Genomic DNA, 18,293 nt, shown 5'->3' with positions numbered 1-18,293 from the left:
ACTTAACAGAGAACAGATCTATATAATTTCAGAGGAAATATTAGCCACTGACCTATACTCAGTTTCTGTGGATGAGTGAGCAACACCTTTTTGTTTCTTAGATGTCCAAGAGATGGGATTGCGACCAAGATAAACAATATAAGCATTTGTAGAGACTAAGTAACATGGAGATTGAACGAAGTCCAACGTTTAAGACAAATTCAGTGAGAAGATTTACCATTTAAATATCGGAGTATGTGCTTAACAGCTTTCCAATGTTCATCCGTAGGCATATGCATTTAGACAAACGATTAACAGAAAATGATATGTCAGTACGTGTAAAAGCCAAGTACTGAAGACTCCCAACAACACTTCTGTATTCAGTTGGATCTATAAGTTTAATACCAGAGTGAAGGGAGAGCTTTGGAGATGTTTCCATCGGAGTGTTGACCGGCTTGGACATGAGCATGTTTGTTTTAGCAAGGAGATCCAATATATATCTTCGTTGATTCAAGTAGAGACCGTGGGAATCGCCGCGCGCCTCAATCCCGAGGAAGTATGAAAAGTCTTCATGATCCTTAACATAAAATCTAGCTGCTAAACCATCCAAAGTTTAAGAAAGCAGGTGACGATCATTACCCATAAATAAGATATCATCAACGTATATAAGCATGTAGATAACAGAGGAGCCCTTCATGAAAATGAAAAGAGAAGTATCTGCAACTGAATTCACAAAACCCACAACAAGAAGATATGTCTTCAACTCGAGATACCAAGTCCTGGGGGCCTGTTTCAGGCCATAAATTGCCTTGCGTAGTCTACAAACATAATATGGGTTATCAGAATAAACAAATCCTAGGGTTGAGACATATATACCTCCTCCATGAGAGTTCCTTGTAAGAAAGCATTGTTAACGCCAAGTTGTCGAATAGGCTAGTCACGTGCAATGGCAACACTGAGAACGACACGGATCATTGTTGATTTAATAACGGACTGAACGTTTATTCATAGTCAAGACCAGATTTTTGATTGTATCCTTTGGCCACTAGACGAGCTTTGTCTCTGCCGATAGAGCCATCAGAGTTGTATTTGGTTGTGAAAACCCATCGACATCCCACAATGGTGACCAGACAGGATATTTTCAGAACTAAATCTCATGTGTGATTCCTCAATTGAGCATTGATTTCATATGTGAGAGCCCGACGAAAACGCTCATCTTTGAGAGCTTGACTAGCTGTCCACGGTTCAGGAGCCGCCAAGGTTGCAGTGAGTGAGTATTTTTTGTTTAGTTTGAAAACACCCTTCTTTGCTCGCGTAGTCATGGAGTGACGGTTGACATGCGGCAGCGGTGGTTGTGGAACAATCAGAGGAGCGGGCGCCGGAGTCAGGTGTGGAACAAGAGGAGGAGGAAAAACAGGGGAAGGCGGGGACGGCAGCGATAGGAAATTATGGTCGGGAGACAATTGTGGTCTTGGGTCCGGTGAGATAGATTGAGACGATGTTAGCGTTGGAGTGGTCGGGATTGGTTCAGCTTCAGGTCAGTTTGGTTCAATGTGTCGGGTCGGGTTATTTAGCTGGGTAGGGGATTGAGTATTGGGTGATGTTTTAAGGACCAGATAAGTGAGTTGTGTTTGGTTCTAGGCTATGGGTTGCGGCCCATTTTGTCTAGGAGCAGTGGGCTCAGAGGAAAAGGGAGAAGAAAGCAAAGATGAAGAAGACGGAAAACAAACCTGAGACGGCAAGACCGATGCCGATGAGGAATCAAGCGACTGTGAAGCAGTAGTAGAAGGTGCTGGAGACGACGACGAGTGAAGGATCCCACCCGGGGGCAACGACGACTGTATAAGTGAGACGGAGATGACCAGAGAAGAAGCAGAAACATGGGAAGATGAATCTACCGTGGGTGATGGTTTGGAAAATGGGAAATCAGTCTCCACACACTGCACATGATGCAAAATATAGATGCGACCAGAAGCCATATCAAGACACAAGTATGCACTTTAGGATTGTGAGTATCCTAGAAAGACGCATCTCTTTGAGCGATCCGCAAGTTTATGAGCCGCATATGGACACAACCAAGAAAGCATGTACACCCAAACACCCTTAGCTTTGTGTAATTTGGAGTCCCCAGAAAAATCTTCTAATAAGGTGATTGATTCGCCAAGAATAGCGTTGGCAAGCGGTTTATGAGATACACCGCAGTGGAGAAGGAAAAAGGCCAATATTGCTTTGGCATAGATGCTTGAGAGAGCAGGATTAGACCAGTCTCTACAATATGATGATGCTTACGTTTGAGAGGCCATTGTGTTCGATAGTGTGCGGTGGAGTGGTGTAATGAGCAATTCCATGGACTGATAAGTAGGCACGGAGAGCTATATATTCACCGCTGTTATCAGAGTACAAGGTTTGGATCTTCTCATGGAAGTGATTCTCAACAAGGTCCTTAAACCCAATGAATGTATGTTTAACATCAAACTTTTTTTTGAGAGGATAAAACTAGGTATAACGCGTATAAGGATCCACAAAAATAAGATAGTACTTATAATTTTCCAGAAAGAGGATAGGAGATGTCCAGACATCTGTGAAAAGGAATTGAAGAGGTTTAGTGGATTGAATAGAAGAAGCTGCAAAAGGCAACTTATGTGTTTAATTGAGCAAGCAATCATAACAAAACAAAGAAGTGAAAGAAGAGCATGAGAGAGGTAAAGAGAATTGAGAGACAATAGTGTTTAAAACTGAGAAGGAAGGATGGCCAAGACGGGAATGTCAAGAGTACAAAGTTGTTTGTGGACTTGGTGATGCATAGAGTGCTTTTATTTGAGAAGGAGTCATCGTCCACTCATACAGTTTATCTCTAGTCCTGCCTTGGAGTAACGGACCCCGTGGTTATATCCTTCATCTGAAAAGAGGCAGGAAAGAACTCCACAGACACATGACTAGAGTTGCATAGCCGATGCCCATAAACCAATTTTTATGAATGTTGGGTACACATAAAACGTTATCTAGAGTAAGAGGTCTGGTATGAGAGGATAGAGTGGCCAAATCCTTATGAGTGATTTTCAAACCTGAACCATCACCAATGAGAACTTCATCGTTGCCAGAATATGGCTGTGAAGGGAAAGCTTTTGGAGATCAGATGTGATATGATGTGTAGCACCACTATCCATCATCCATGGGTCAGAGTTTTTAGCATCACCAAGAACACTACAAGAGATATTGGCATTAGTAGCACACTGAAAACGCTACTATAGGGTTTTGGTAGCATTTCCATAAACACTAGGACATGAAGATCTATAATCCCTACATATCATAGCATTTTTTAAAATGCTACAATAGTCAGACCTATTTTATCGTTAATCGTCTGCTATAAAATAATATTTTATAACATTTGATTTGTGCTATGATGTAGTTTTTCATGGCTTTTTTTTAGTGTTGTAAAATATTGTTTTATATCATTTTATTAGTGCTATAAAATATTGTTTTGTATCATGTTGTTTGATGTGTCTGTATTTTATAGGTTATAACCATAGTTTTTAGGTTTGTTTTAAGTCTTTTATTGAATCAAAGTGTGCTTTTAGAGTCTTTTTGGTCTTTTATGAGTTTGTACAGGTTCTAGGTTGCTTTTGAAGGAAATTGTGTGTTTTGGGGATGAAAACAAGCATATGGAGCCAATTTGGTGAAGACTAATTGGACTAGCAGGCAGATGGAGCAAACACAGAAAAAGCATCCACGATCGGCTGATCCACATTCGGGATCGACCAGTCCCGTACCCGACTCAAGTTTTCCTTTTTCGTTGTTAAACCGACTTTTAGGGTTTTATTTTGATATTTAAGTTACAGGCTCGGCCTCCAGAGACATAAGCTTTATTTTTCTGAGACTATTTTGTATTGAGAGCTGGGGGAGAAGATCTCTAATCCTTCTTGACACTTTGGAGAAGATTTCTAAACCCTATTTTCTATTCTTTTGCAATTCAATTATGTTTTTTCATCATTGATCTGTTGTTTCTGTTTCTCCATGTCTGAGTAGTTTCTCAATTGGGTTTAGGGTATCAGAAGGGTTTCTATGATTAATTGATGGTAGGTTTGTTAGATTTTGGATTGATCTTATTGTTCTTCATCTACTGTTGTTCTTAATGCTTAAGCTAGACTGATCACCTAGATTAAGATCTTAGGTTTAATTCATCGTGGCACCGAAAGTGTTGTTGAGTTACTTGAAAAAAAACATAGGTGAGCAAGGTGGACCTTAGCCAACGGAAGTTGAAGTTGAGGCACCTTGTGAACAAATCAAACTTGAACTTTAATGCTTGCTTGATTAGCTAGATTCAAACGAAAGTTTAGGGTCTAGTTATTTCTTTGCATAGTTAGCTAACGCTGCGGAAGTAGGTTAGCTTTATAATTGAGATTTGAGTTCAAAAACAGTGTCTAATGCTTTCCCAATTTGTGATCATAATCCCTAATGATTCCCTGCACCCAATACTTTTATTTATTGATTTAAAACACTCTTTTATTTACTGCTTTTTTAGTGACTTGCAAACACAAAATTCTAATACGAAAAGGTCTAATGGAGTTCCATATGATTACCTCATGTTGACTTTGTTCCAATTCTCTTTAGGAGATAAGGCTTTGAGATGGCTAAATCTCTTGGACCGAGGATCACTTACCACTTGGGCACAGTGTAGAGCACAGTTTCTGAACCACTTCTACACTAAGTCACGATCAGCAATGTTAAGGAGCAAGATCACTACCTTCTCACAAGGTGGTACAAAGTCTTTTTGTGAAGCGTGGGAGAGATTCAAGGAGTATATGAGGGACTGTCCTCATCATGGCTTTTCACAAGAGAATCTTATGAACATCTTCTATGGAAGAATTGACCAGAAGTACCAGATGGCACTCGATACCGCCAGCAGAGGAGATTTTTCTACTAACACTGCCGCTGAGGCAAACCTCTTGATTGAAAATCTTGCAGGGAGTAACAGAAATCATAGTCATGAGTATGATCGTTCTGTGCGTGTTGTTAGCTCCGTGAACACAGATGTTATTAAGAATCTCACAGCTACGGTAGACCTTCTTTTGAAGAGAGATCAACAAGCTGTCATCATGTGCGACGGGCAGAAGGGAGCATATCAGCAAATTGGAGTAAATTCAGGTTTTGAGGGAACAGAGGAGCTGAACTATGTAGGAGGACAAGGGAACTATCGGAATCATGGGTTTAAAAGGCCCAAATGGAGAACAATGGTTAAAACGACAAAAGGAATGTCGTGTGTTGTATATGTATATCCTTCTCCATTTTTGCCGTCAAAGAGAAACGCAAACCTAACCCTAAAAACACACTAGCAGCTTAATCTTTATCCTTGGAGATCTGAAGTCGTGATCTTGTTGTTGGTGATGTTATTACTAAGAAGAAAGTTATCGAGAGGCCTTGTTGTTGTCGTGAGTCTCGTGGAGAAGAAGCGTTGCTTAGAAGAACGTTAGCCTTCACCACAGTCGGTCACCACCGCTGGTTAGTCCGCCACCGTATGTCACCGGAGATGTCACCCGCTGACACTGGAGCAGCCGTAGCCCATCGTCGAGGCCATTATAGGTAAGGAAACCTAGATTTGTTTTATAGCTTGGGCTGGAAGTTACTGATTGTTGTAGACCCCTAATCCTTGATTTGTTGCTTGCCTGTGATGTATGTTGTCGAGCCATGGGGATGGCGAAGTAGCCACCGTGTGACTAAACCGTCACGTTGAGCCGTCGAGGAGATCCGCCGAGAAAAGTTGGAGAGAGAGGTAAACGGCGAAGCTTAGTCTCGTGTGTGTGTTGTGTTGTTTTGTTGATTATTGAACCGACAATTAAACCAGCCTAAACCAAGAGATCCTAAATGTAGTTTGATTCCCAGAACCGAGACTTAATTATCGAGAACGAAGGAATTAGTTTGTGGTGTTGTGCGATTAGTGTTATTTGGGATTGTCGAACCGGAACGTATGTAATACGTGGTCACGTGAATTGGTTTGTGGAGTTGGTGTATATTACATCTTGTGGTGGTTAATATTAAATTGTTAGATTTGGTTTAGTTTAATTATTAAATCATTCTAATTAATTTAATTGGAGGAATACCAAATCAGTTTATCAAGACTTAGAAGTTGGTTTGGATATTAGATTAAATCATAGATTATTATTTGGAAATAATTATTGATCGGTTAATCTCAACCGCTGGAGATTGAGGATTGTTGCTAAAGCAAGGTTTTGTGTTGCTATTTCTAAACCAAGGATTAAATCCAATAGCTAAGGTGAGAGTGGTATTTGCGGATAACAGTAACCTCTTCCCATATGTACTCTTTGATAATTATTGAGTATAGACTCAAAAATTGTTTGTTAATTGAATGTGTTCATGTGGATTTGTGTGAATGGTAAAGTAGGTTGTTAGTAACATGATATATGTGAAGCACATTAGCTACATAATCTGATGTTATGAATTAACTTATATATTATATTATAAATATAATTATGAACATACATGAGAATGAGATGAAAATGAGAAAGGGAAAGATACTTGAGAATGTTGGACTGTAATGGACCGACGGGTTCATTGCAGGTCATAAACCGCTGACGAACAGGGAAGAATCGAGTTATTGGTCGTGGTCTTCTAAAAAAGGGGGTTTGGGAGCCAGATGAAGTGTTACTGGCCAAACCTATAAAGAACGTAAAACTTCTCAAATAATATAAAGAAAACAGAAATGTTTTAGTGTGGTAGTTGCCACGAAAGTACATGAAATAATATCGAAGTTATTGTTGAAAAATAAGATGTTTGTTTGATTGATAGACATTCTGAATCTATGCTAAGTAATGGTTGTGATTATATATGGAACGTGATTACTGTTTGTCCAGTGGGCAGAGTTTGATCTCCTCATTGAGTAAACTTGTTTGTTCACCTCCTTATTTCCCTTTTTCCCAGGTTAATAAGTTTAAGAATTGCAATTTAAAAAAATAAACGTTTTTGGCCATACCGAATGGATTACATGTTGTTCAGTCTTTTGCGACGGTACGGGTGTTACATGAATACTTCCTCATCTTAAACAAACTTGAAAAGAAAGCATTGATCCCATCACAAAAAGAAGAAGATTCTAGTCATTGTCCGAAATCTATATAATCCAATCTTGAAAAAAAGTTGGCAGTTTTTGTCCTAAAAAGATTTGACGAGCAACGAAACGGTTCACTCTCAGCCTTCAGATTTTGATTAATAAAGTCAGGAAAAAGGTAATCCCAAAAATGTGGGAACTTGCCACTCCACATCACCAAGGCACGTGTTAAGCTTACAAAATAAACTTCAATATTGGTGCACCACCACCATTCAACATTTTGTTTATACGTGCATTCTATTTCGTGTCCGTGTGTTATTTATTAATATGTGGTCGACATTTTTTCCTTCCTTTTGTTTTTTCACATGGATGTTTACTTATATAAATACATTATTGTATATTACATTATTCATGAGCTGAATCAAAGTACTCACAAAAGAGAATTATCAATATTTTTGTAGAGAAGAAAAATCAAAACATTGTTTTCGAAGATGTTAATATTCTACACAAGTTTATAAACTAATACTATATAAACAGTTAAATTAATTTGGGTTTCTCAAAGTTACTATATTGTAATGATAGTATTCGAATTGAGCTGATGATATGGCCTCCTCTAAATTCTAAAGTTTACTAATTATATAGATGATTTCATGACAAATTCGTTTAGAATTAATATTCACTGAATTTTTGTTGTTACTATGTATTTCTTTTAGATCAAGGCATCTTTTTTTTGTTGATTGGTCTATAATCTAGATTAACTGTGCTAGCAGTAGTACTTTGTTGTTCCTTATAGACTAAGGTATTCGATTCATTTCTTTTTCACATGTTTAATTGGATTGTAAACTTGAAAAATCAACATTAAAAAAAAGTTTTCGAGTCGTATGTCACTAAATTAAGTACCAAGAACAATGTAAGTGATGATGGAATTGAATGGTGGTGACAAATCATTTTAAGATAGTTTCTCATTTTGAAAGGAACTCTACTTACTAAAAAAAGGTTTCAGTTCTTACAAATTATGTTGTATCCTTCTCTGCTTCTCTTATGAGTTCTTACAAATTATTTTTTCCTAACCGCGTATAATGGTGTGTTTGCTGAAATAGCATCAAATCGGTGTGTTTTAAGCTTAGAATATTTTACCTTTTTAAACAAATAGTCACGAAACACACGAAGCTGGTGGCACATGAAAAATTCAATGAAAACAAATATATGTATTGCGTTTAAACATGCAGCGGACTGCGTGAGACTTCATGTCAAATTTCTAAAGATGAAAGAATATGAAAAGATTTTGGACTATTAAAGTTTTGATGCATCAATCTTGTTGAGAATATTTTATACAACAAAATTTACCAGGTATATATAGTATGATTATATATGTGTTAAAGCTTTCATAAGGGTTAGCGTATACGTTTGAGAGTCTAAAAGGTTTCAGTTCTAAAAGAAAGAAGGTTATGTTGGACAAGCGATCGATTGTGCAACTGCTAACATAGAGAGTAGCGTGTGTTGTAGAAAAGACTGAACTGCTTATAATCAGTGACAAATCTAAAATCTAAGATCTGTTTTGGTGTTGTATAAATTCTAGAAATTGATGACTGAGTGGATTATATTATATTGTTCAAGACCCTACTTCAAGTGATCACATTGTCACACTTACATAGTTACATGTGACCATGCATGTGGAGTAATAAATCCCAAACAATTTTACCATCTCTACCATGCTTCCCTAAGCATGCATCTATTTCGTGCAAGTGATGTTTTTCACAACTAAAGTATCCGTTGTAGAGTCTAACTTATTTTTCACTCAAAGTTGTATATACGTATTAAAATATTATTTCCATTCCATTACGTAACTCACCCCCTTCACTTTACACCAAAACCAAAAGCCTCCGCAAAAGTAAGGCTTGTGCAGTGCAAAGCATTCAAGATTATAGTTTCTAAAAATATTTTTCTATTTTGACGGTTTAACAAAAATAATTAGTTTTAATGTGGTAAATGTTAATAGAAATTTCGGATTTTTTTTATAAATTATAAAACCACAAATTAAACTGTACTACAACCTTAAACTGAGAAAGAAGGCCGGATTACTTCGCGTTTTAATTAGGCAGTTGAAAAACAATCATTTTTGGCTCATTAAATTACCTTAACCACGTATTCATATATGCTTAAAAAACAACTAATAATATTTGTTATTTCCATCCATATTTATACATTTACAAAGAGTAACCAAAATGTAAACATATACGTTTCGTGAAACAGAACGTTATAGAACCAACACTACTATCACTATCCCCGTTTGGCTTTGTTAAGAAAAAAGTGTAATCTCACCTTTTCTTCACCTAATAATCCCGTGATTACAAAAATAAAGTCATCCTTTTATTTATTTAATTTCATTACAATATCCATAACAATAACAAATATATTTTTTTTGGTAACCACAAAAAATAACATGAGGCTAAAAAGCGCGTCTGCTAGAAAAGATCACGCGCACAGCTAACCCCACCGTCCAAATTCTTCTGATCTCAACCGTATCTTTATCCACATCATACGTTTTTACACGTGTCGCTCGATCACCTATTTGAAATTACCAAATATATTATTATAATCTTATCCCTTTTCTCCCTATAAATATCTTCTCCCTTTCATCATCTTCTCAGATCTCTTCCGTCACACACAAAACAAAAACAACAACAAATCTCAAAAAAATTTCAAATTCGAATTTTGTAAAGAAGGAATATTCAAACGATCGATTCTTGTTTGATTCGTAATAGTGAGTGAGAAAAAAATGGCGCTTAATATATCGCATCAGCTCGGAGTACTCGCCGGAACTCCGATCAAATCCGGCGAAATGACCGATTCGTCGATATTATCTGTTTCACCACCATCGGCGAGGATGATGATGTCCTCAAAACCGATGAATCGAAACTACAAGTCTCACGGGACAGATCCATCGCCTCCGATGAGTCCTGTTTTAGGTGCGACGCGTGCGGATCTGTCGGTGGCGTGTAAAGCTTACGCGGTGGAGACCGGAGTTGAAACCATCGAGGAGCAGAGATCGTATAAGGAAGGAGGGATTGTGGAGAAGAGAGAAGGAGGAGGTGTTCCTGTGTTTGTGATGATGCCGCTTGATAGTGTTACGATGGGGAATACGGTGAATCGGAGGAAAGCGATGAAAGCGAGTTTGCAGGCGTTGAAGAGTGCTGGTGTTGAAGGGATTATGATTGATGTGTGGTGGGGTTTGGTTGAGAAGGAGTCTCCCGGTACTTATAATTGGGGTGGTTATAATGAGTTGCTTGAGATGGCTAAGAAGCTTGGGCTTAAGGTTCAAGCTGTTATGTCGTTTCATCAGTGTGGTGGTAACGTTGGTGACTCTGTCACGTACGTATTTCTCTCTCTCTTGTTCAATCTCTTTAGTTTGTTTAAGGATTTGTGTATTATTGTTAAGCATTTTTGTGATAGTTAGGATTGGGGATTTTAAGGCTAGGCAGGTTCGATATGACATTGAGTTTGTGAATGCTTAGTTTGATTAGAGAGAGTCTTGAGGAAGTTTTGGAATTGAGGCTTACTTTTTTTGCAGATTGTGATTAAAGTTTGAGTAGAGGCACAGAAATGTTCTTTTTTTTTTTTTTTAATTGATTGATGGAGTAACGTGTACGGGAATTGCTGTGACACGTGATGATACAATGTTCAAGAAGAAAGTGATAGTTTCAAGAGTTTTAAGAGCCACATCTTTTTTTCCTTTGTTACGTGAGCGTGTCAAATTAAACATTAAGCAACTTGTTCGTCTTTTTCTCTATTGTTTTCTCCTTATTACGAAACTTTATACTCTTCTACTCTATACTCTCTTTTGGGGTCTTTTTGTTTTGTTTTTTATTTTCTCTTCATCCGTCTTATGTCTCTTTCAAAGAGTGATTACAAAAAATGGATTTTGTAGTCAAGACGTTTCTTTTATATGGAGTTATGGACTAATGACTTATTTTTGTCTTCAATATAGAGTTACTTTATTTATGAGTAAAGAAGTCATTCACTGATGAGATTTTGCGTTCTAATTTGGAAATCTTTTTTCTTCTCCAGTATTGCTCTGCCTCAGTGGGTTATTGAAGAGGTTGACAAGGACCCAGAGCTTGCATACACTGATCAGTGGGGAAGAAGGAACCATGAGTACGTATCACTTGGTGCGGATACACTCCCGGTTCTCAAAGGTAGAACTCCCGTGCAGTGCTATGGGGATTTCATGCGTGCTTTCAGAGACAACTTCAAGCATCTTCTTGGAGACACCATTGTGGTATGTTTTAGCTTCTTTTCTCCGTTTCGTGTTTCACTTTTAGAACATGCTTCTTTGACTCTCTTTGTTGCTCAACAATGTTTTGGTTAGAAGTCTGAGTTTAGATTGAATCATTTTTTCAGGAAATCCAAGTGGGAATGGGACCTGCAGGAGAGCTGCGTTACCCTTCGTACCCTGAGCAAGAAGGGACATGGAAGTTCCCAGGGATTGGAGCCTTCCAGTGCTATGATAAGGTAATTACCGCAAATCACAGATGGATAGCCTCTGATTCATTTTTTTTCATAGAAAGTCATACTAAATTGGTTTACTTGCTTTGATTGATTCAGTACTCGTTAAGTAGCTTGAAAGCAGCAGCTGAGGCTTATGGGAAGCCAGAATGGGGCAGTACTGGTCCAACTGATGCTGGTCACTACAATAACTGGCCAGAAGACACTCAGTTCTTCAAAAAAGAAGATGGTGGTTGGAACACAGAGTACGGAGAGTTCTTCCTCTCATGGTACTCTCAGATGCTTCTAGATCATGGTGAGCGGATTCTTTCATCAGCCAAATCGATATTCGAAAGCACGGGTGTCAAAATATCTGTCAAAATCGCTGGAATCCACTGGCACTACGGGATCCGTTCTCACGCCCCTGAGCTCACAGCGGGATACTACAACACAAGGTTCAGAGATGGGTACCTACCGATCGCCCAAATGTTAGCCAGACACAACGCCATATTCAACTTCACATGTATCGAGATGAGGGACCACGAACAGCCTCAAGACGCGCTATGTGCACCAGAGAAGCTAGTTAACCAGGTGGCTCTAGCCACTCTGGCCGCAGAAGTTCCTCTAGCTGGTGAAAACGCATTGCCTAGGTATGATGACTATGCGCACGAGCAGATCCTCAAGGCCACAGCGCTGAGCTTCGATCAGAACAGCGAGGGAGAAAACCGAGAGATGTGTGCATTTACTTACCTAAGGATGAACCCGGAGTTGTTTCAGGCGAATAACTGGGGAAAATTTGTAGCTTTTGTGAAGAAAATGGGCGAAGGAAGAGACTCTCATAGGTGTTGGGAAGAAGTTGAGCGTGAAGCTGAGCATTTTGTGCACGTTACTCAGCCGCTGGTTCAAGAAGCTGCAGTGGCTCTCACTCACTAGAGAGACAGAGATTGTGGCATGGTTCGATGGTTTATGTCTGTATGCGATCCCTTATAATGGAATAGTTCTATGATGATGCCGAAAAGATGTTTAGGCTTGTTGGAGTTTGTGTATGTATTGTTAGTAAAATCAAAATGTATGCCACAGCTCTGGTATTTTTCCGGTCAGGTTGTGGCATTCATTCTACTACTTTTAATAATATATGCTAAAAGTTGTATATACTCTTCAACGGAGGGAAAAAGAAATAACATTTCTTCAATATATAATACTATCATAATTTAAAATTTATAACTTTAGTTGCAAAGATGTGCCTTCTTAGAATCTTAGTTGTGTTTTTGTTGTGTACTTTAGCACTGTTTTTATAATCGCTTGGTCAAAACCATCATATGAGTTTTATTCATTGGATGGATGTAAAATGTAAAAACTTAGACAGTAAACTAGCTACCAAAAATTACATGCGGCTGTATTTACGCCTGACGGTAAAGCCAAAGGCGTACATGGTGTAAGAAACTATCTGTGGAACACCACTTAGTCACCAGGTTATGATAGCCTTCATTAATTTCAACTCAAAACTTGCTGACCATTAATGGGGTGGGCGTTCGGTTTTTTGGTTTGGTTTCGGTTCGGTTTTTTTGGTTTACGATTTTTTTGGTTCTATAAAAATTGAACCATATAGAAACCATATGTAATTCGGTTTGGTTACGGTTCGGTTTTTTGGTTTATGGTTTTTTCGGTTTTATCAAAAATGAAACCATATAAAAACCATACGTATAACGGATTGGTTTGGTTTCAGTTTTTAACGGTTATTCCATACTTAAAAAAATAGATAGTTGATAAATAACTAAAAAATAAGCATAAAAGTAAAACCTAAACATAATTAAAAAAAATAGAATCTAAATATAGTTTTGTAAACCCAAATACTTAATTGAAATTTAAAATTTTAAAAAGTAAAGGCTATTGAAAAAGAAAACCAGTAAAAAAAACCAAAAAAAAAAACTTAGAGATCAATAATTATAAACCCAATAAAAAAAATTACTGATATTGTTATACAATATAAATTTATAAGTTGGAGAAACTAATATATTTAATTATCTTAAATTTTATAAAAAACCAAAAAAAACCATTCGGTTTTACGGTTTTTAACCAGACTAAACCTAAACCAAATAATTAATTAAAATAAAAACCAAACGGATTTTTAAACTTAACCATAACCAAACCAAACCATTTATTTCAGTTTGGTTCGGTTCGGTTTTTCGGATTTCGGTTTTGTTTGCCCAGCCTAATCATTTACTGTGCCAACTTACGGTAAACCAAAATTTAAAACGCTTTATCCAAAAGATGCAAAAGAAGGACCAAGTTAGGGAGACCAAAACTAGTGATTATTGATTCTTCTAAAAAATAGAAAAGATTAGATAAAACAAAGAAATGATTAAGGACAGAGGAGCCGGATTAATAGGGAAGTTCACGTGAAGTTACAGCTTAAACCAGCCTAACACATATTACTAAATTCTCATTCTCACAAACAAAAATCGTGGGACCAATCTAATCTTTTTTATTGATTATGTGGCTGTAAAACCTAAAAACATAAACTATTCAGTATGAATAAGATTTGTGATTAGACAACAGTCTTACTTTTGTCTCTTTCTCTATATGATTAATTTGACCCTTGAGCCACTCAAAAACAGGTCTCTCTATTCACCTCCTAATGTGACATCTACCCACATATTATCTATTATTTGGGGACTTGTGACTCTGGAAACTGATTACTAATATGAAATGAAAATAGTAACTATAGAGTTATAGTCTTATAGAGTATATAATATATAACATAGAGAGAGGGATGGGTCCAAATAGTTGATGATGGTCATGGACCATGTGAAAAAACAATGAAAGCCCACACCATTAATTGTGGTAATGGATGAGAATATAGTCTTGTAGTTTTCCATGTCCTTAAACCTAATCTTCTAACACAATTCTCCACCTTCCCTTCTGACATTTCCCATATCACTTCCCATTAAATTTATTCCATTCCACCAATCTTGAATTATACCTTTTTACTGTAGTGTGTTACACATGTGAGTGAGTGAAAAAACAAAGCTAGAGATAATTACTGATTTGAGATGCTCTTTTTAGAAGGGGCCATATATAAATGTTAGTGTAGTACTAGTGGAGCTAACTCATTCACAATTATGACTTCTCTTCATTGAATGAAGGAGAGCCTCTCTACATCAATAAATAAGACAACAACATAGGTTTCAGAGAAAAAAAAAAGTGAGATACTCCTTTGTTAAAATATTCTTATTCCATGTTATAAAAGGAAAAAGAAAGATCGAAGAAGAAGAAGAAACATTCACAAGATTAGATATGGGTGGATGCACAAGCAAGCAAGTGAGAGGAAAAAGTATGAAAAGTGTGAAGGAGACGTCGAAAGGGAAAAGCAGAGGATCAAGAAGACCCATGATTAAAGAGAGAGATGAGAGAGAGAAGGTGATGTTTGCTCAGCTTAAAGAGGCGGAGAGAGAGTGGAGGAAAGAGAGGAAGAAGCTGAGAGAGGAAGTGAGGAGACTAAGGGAGAAACATGAGGAGAGAGAGGAAGCAAAGACAACAACAACAACAACCACAGAGGAAAGAGAGTATTGGAAGTGGGTTGTTGAGGAGATGTGTGTAGAGAGAGCAGTGAGAGATGAAGCCGTTGAGAAATGGAAACAACTCTATTTAGCTATCAAGAACGAGCTTGATCATCTCATTATCCACACTACTTCTTCCTCTGGTAAAAAAAAAACTCAACTGATTTCAACTTAATGTGAGAAAAAACTATGGATCCTTAAAGTGTCATTTTTTTGGTAGGAGAAGCAATAATGCAAATGAAACTTGGGAAGGAAGAAAAAGAAGAGGAAGAAGCAGAAGCAAAGACTGTGGAAATATTGAGAGATGAAGTTAGAGTTAAAGAAGAGACAATTGAGACACTAAAAGAGAAAATAAGTTTGATGGATAGACAAAAGTACGAGAAAGAAAGAGAGATTGACATATTGAGACAGAGTTTGAAGATTCTTGGAAGCAAAAAGAAGAAGAAGAAGAGGATAGGATCCTTAGTATCCATGAATCTGTTGATATTGAAGACCAAATGTGTCAAATGTAAATAAAACTCTTTTTGTCAAATAGTCTTCTGCAAGAACAGTCATATCAGTCAGAGAATCTTGATCCACAATGTCATATTATTATTTATTTCTCTTTTGGTTGTTTTACCAAAAAAATATATAAGTTCAAAAAGCACATGACCCATCAAAGATTTTTCACAAATTAAATCATTTTTGTTTTTGGTTTTTGTTTTGGTACGATACTAACTCCTGATGCAATAATTTCACGGTTGTGATCATGAACCATTTCATTATAGCTCAAACACCTTATAGTTCGAATTAGAAATGTTGATTCTTACCCTGCTTCCTTTGATCTTGAACATCTCACATTCTTTGCAATACTGTATACGAAGTGGTAGACTGAAGACCAACCCGATTTCCGGTTTGGTTTTCTTTAGGTTCTCATTGGTAAAATTATATCCAAAATATTCTTTTTCTATCTAATCGGACTTAGCTTTTAAGATAGTTTATTTTATTATCAATGTAGGAAATGTAACTTTTTAACATTCATTTTAATGGTTAGTTAAATTTCCATGCTAAATATTTGTTTTCAAAGATAAATGTCAAAATCTAAATGAACAAGCACATGTAAAATTAGCATATGTAACTTTGTATTTTTGTTAGTTTTCCTTTTTAGTTGAAAAAAGTTTAATAATTCTTTTAGATCTAGACATGTAAGTTAATAATACAAAGTAAAGTTTATCCTCCATACTTAGAGTAAAAAACATTTCTCCTTATGACATGTGTTATTTCTTTTAAAGTTATATATCATTATCTATTTTTGTTAAGTTGAATTGTATTATTATATATGAGGGACACATTCTTTGTGATCTCAATAAGTACATTTTGTTTTTTTATTACAAGTGTTGTGTAGGTTTGAAAGAATATAACAAATACAAAAAGATATCTAATGAAAATACAACATTCTTCTTTCTATCTCTATTTTTAAAAAATCTTAAGAAATATTGCAAATTTGAAGACAATAACAACTCTATATTTCTCACTAGTGTCATAGAGAAAAAAATTCCATAAAACTAATACCAAATGGTTTTTATCAAAAACTAATTTAATCCATTATTAAATAACACATAACTTTTGTTTGGATTTTCGAATATATTGAGCCGGATTAGAGAGTTCATTGATTGATGAGGTAGAGATTTTAAAAAAATTTCCTCAAGAGTTATTACTAGTTGTACTCATTATGTACTAGTACAATAATTTCTCACTATATTAACCATTTGTTTGAATATACTACTTTATTATCAGACATGACATATGAAGTTAGGTTCTCAAATCAAAAGTTACCACATATTAATGATGTCACAAAATCTTAATTATTAATTTAAAGTTATGTATTAAAGTTGTCATAAATTGTATTAGAAGTAGCCATTATATTTTAAACACAAAATAGTGTGACATACTTATAAATACATATTCGCAGATCATGTTTTTATAGCATATCATTTTTTACCAAAAAAATTATTGTCTCATGTTGCATTTGACAATTAATTATGCTAGAAGATTAATTATTTTACAATTTTTTTTATGTTATAAAAGATTATTCTTGAAAGATAAATATTTAATATAAATGATTAATTTATTTAATACTCTTTCCGTTTCACGAAAAGTGTCATTTGACACATTTCAAACAAATTAAGAAAATTATAAATTATACACATTTGCCTCTATTTTAATAAGCGGTTAATGATTTAAATTTAATGAAATAAATATTGGGTTAGGGATAAATTATAAAATTTAACGTAAAATACATTGAAAATGTTGAATGACACTTTTTATGAAACAATTTTTTTTTTTCTAAAATGACATTATTGTTTGTGAAACAGAGGAAGTATGACATATAAAAATAATCAATCTGAAAAATAACTAAACATTTTTAATATTTATTTAGTCATAACATATTGCATATTTTATTATATTAATTTCAAATTCACAGTACACGTATGACTCTTTGTAGTATATATATAAATATACCTAATAATAATAAAACAATTTTTTTTCTCTATCTCTATTTTTTTCTTAATCTTAAGAGATATTAAAAACTTTAAAAACAGTGGCAACTCAATATTTTTCACTAGTATATATAAACTAATAATATATAACACATAGTTTCGATTATTAAATAACACATAATTTTTATTTAAATTTCCGAATCCATTAGAATCCACTAAATAAACCCCTAAAAAGTGAATAAAACCACTCAAAAAATCTTATGGAAACACTCAGAAAATCGTGTGGTTGGTTTTTGTACAATTTGATTTTTGCTTGGGGTTTATCCTTTTTTATATAATTTATTTTAATTTGAAGATTTTTTTTTAATTTTTGATTCGGTTTTGAGTTTGATTCGTATATATATGGTTTTATTGGTTTGGCTTGATTTCTGTTACGATATTCATTATGATTAAGGAAAAAGACATAAAACCAAACCAGTTAATTATCCCTTCAATTCAATTTTCTAGCCAATTATTTCATTGCAACTTTAACACAACTTGAATCAACTAAACTTGTTGATTTGACACCCCTAACCTTTTAAAAACCAACAAATTAAACCATTTAAAACATCTTTTTCAGATAGGAATGTATTTTTCTGCAAAGGAGAAGGAGTGGTATATTGAAATCCAACCTGATTTCCGGTTGGATTTTCTTTGTTTTTTCTGTTTTGTTTTGGATGATATCTCAAA

At 35.5% G+C, this 18,293-nt stretch overlaps 2 protein-coding genes and 1 non-coding gene across 4 annotated transcripts; 2 read left to right on the top strand and 1 right to left on the bottom strand.

Moving 5' to 3' along the window:
• Window positions 1–4,700: 4,700 nt before the first annotated feature.
• LOC147920523 (small nucleolar RNA R71) lies at window positions 4,701–4,807 on the bottom strand. Its single transcript, XR_015591918.1, has one exon. It is a non-coding gene; the product is annotated as a small nucleolar RNA R71 (small nucleolar RNA).
• Window positions 4,808–9,642: 4,835 nt separating this feature from the next.
• On the top strand, window positions 9,643–12,741 carry LOC104766351 (beta-amylase 1, chloroplastic). Its single transcript, XM_010490219.3, has 4 exons — window positions 9,643–10,411; window positions 11,108–11,318; window positions 11,441–11,551; window positions 11,645–12,741. The coding sequence occupies exons 1-4, from the start codon at window positions 9,819–9,821 to the stop codon at window positions 12,455–12,457; spliced, it is 1,728 nt and encodes a 575-aa protein (XP_010488521.2). The 5' UTR covers window positions 9,643–9,818; the 3' UTR covers window positions 12,458–12,741.
• Window positions 12,742–14,631: 1,890 nt separating this feature from the next.
• Window positions 14,632–15,776, top strand: LOC104766350 (uncharacterized). 2 transcript variants are annotated; one of them, XM_087500662.1, is made up of 2 exons: window positions 14,632–15,227; window positions 15,305–15,776. In XM_087500662.1, exons 1-2 carry the CDS (start codon window positions 14,822–14,824, stop codon window positions 15,598–15,600), a joined length of 702 nt encoding a protein of 233 aa, XP_087356788.1. In that variant the 5' UTR covers window positions 14,632–14,821; the 3' UTR covers window positions 15,601–15,776. The 2 variants fall into 2 exon arrangements, with proteins under 2 accessions (XP_087356788.1, XP_087356789.1); XM_087500663.1 differs by having other exon boundaries at window positions 14,638–15,227; window positions 15,311–15,776.
• Window positions 15,777–18,293: the final 2,517 nt, after the last annotated feature.

This window comes from Camelina sativa, chromosome 19 (genome assembly GCF_030686135.1).
Source record: "Camelina sativa cultivar CO46 ecotype springtype chromosome 19, ASM3068613v1".
Lineage (NCBI taxonomy): Eukaryota > Viridiplantae > Streptophyta > Magnoliopsida > Brassicales > Brassicaceae > Camelina > Camelina sativa.
Note: the sequence above shows the minus strand (reverse complement) of the source record. Positions and strands in the feature narration are given on the sequence as shown.

Bases quoted from the DNA above. Each gene is read 5' to 3' on its own strand.
- LOC104766351 (XM_010490219.3), top strand. From the start codon at position 9,819: ATGGCGCTTAATATATCGCATCAGCTCGGAGTACTCGCCGGAACTCCG. The intron at 10,412-11,107 runs GTACGTATTTCT...TTTCTTCTCCAG, and splicing joins AACGTTGGTGACTCTGTCAC to TATTGCTCTGCCTCAGTGGG. The intron at 11,552-11,644 runs GTAATTACCGCA...TGATTGATTCAG, and splicing joins CCTTCCAGTGCTATGATAAG to TACTCGTTAAGTAGCTTGAA.
- LOC104766350 (XM_087500662.1), top strand. From the start codon at position 14,822: ATGGGTGGATGCACAAGCAAGCAAGTGAGAGGAAAAAGTATGAAAAGT. The intron at 15,228-15,304 runs GTAAAAAAAAAA...TTTTTTTGGTAG, and splicing joins CCACACTACTTCTTCCTCTG to GAGAAGCAATAATGCAAATG.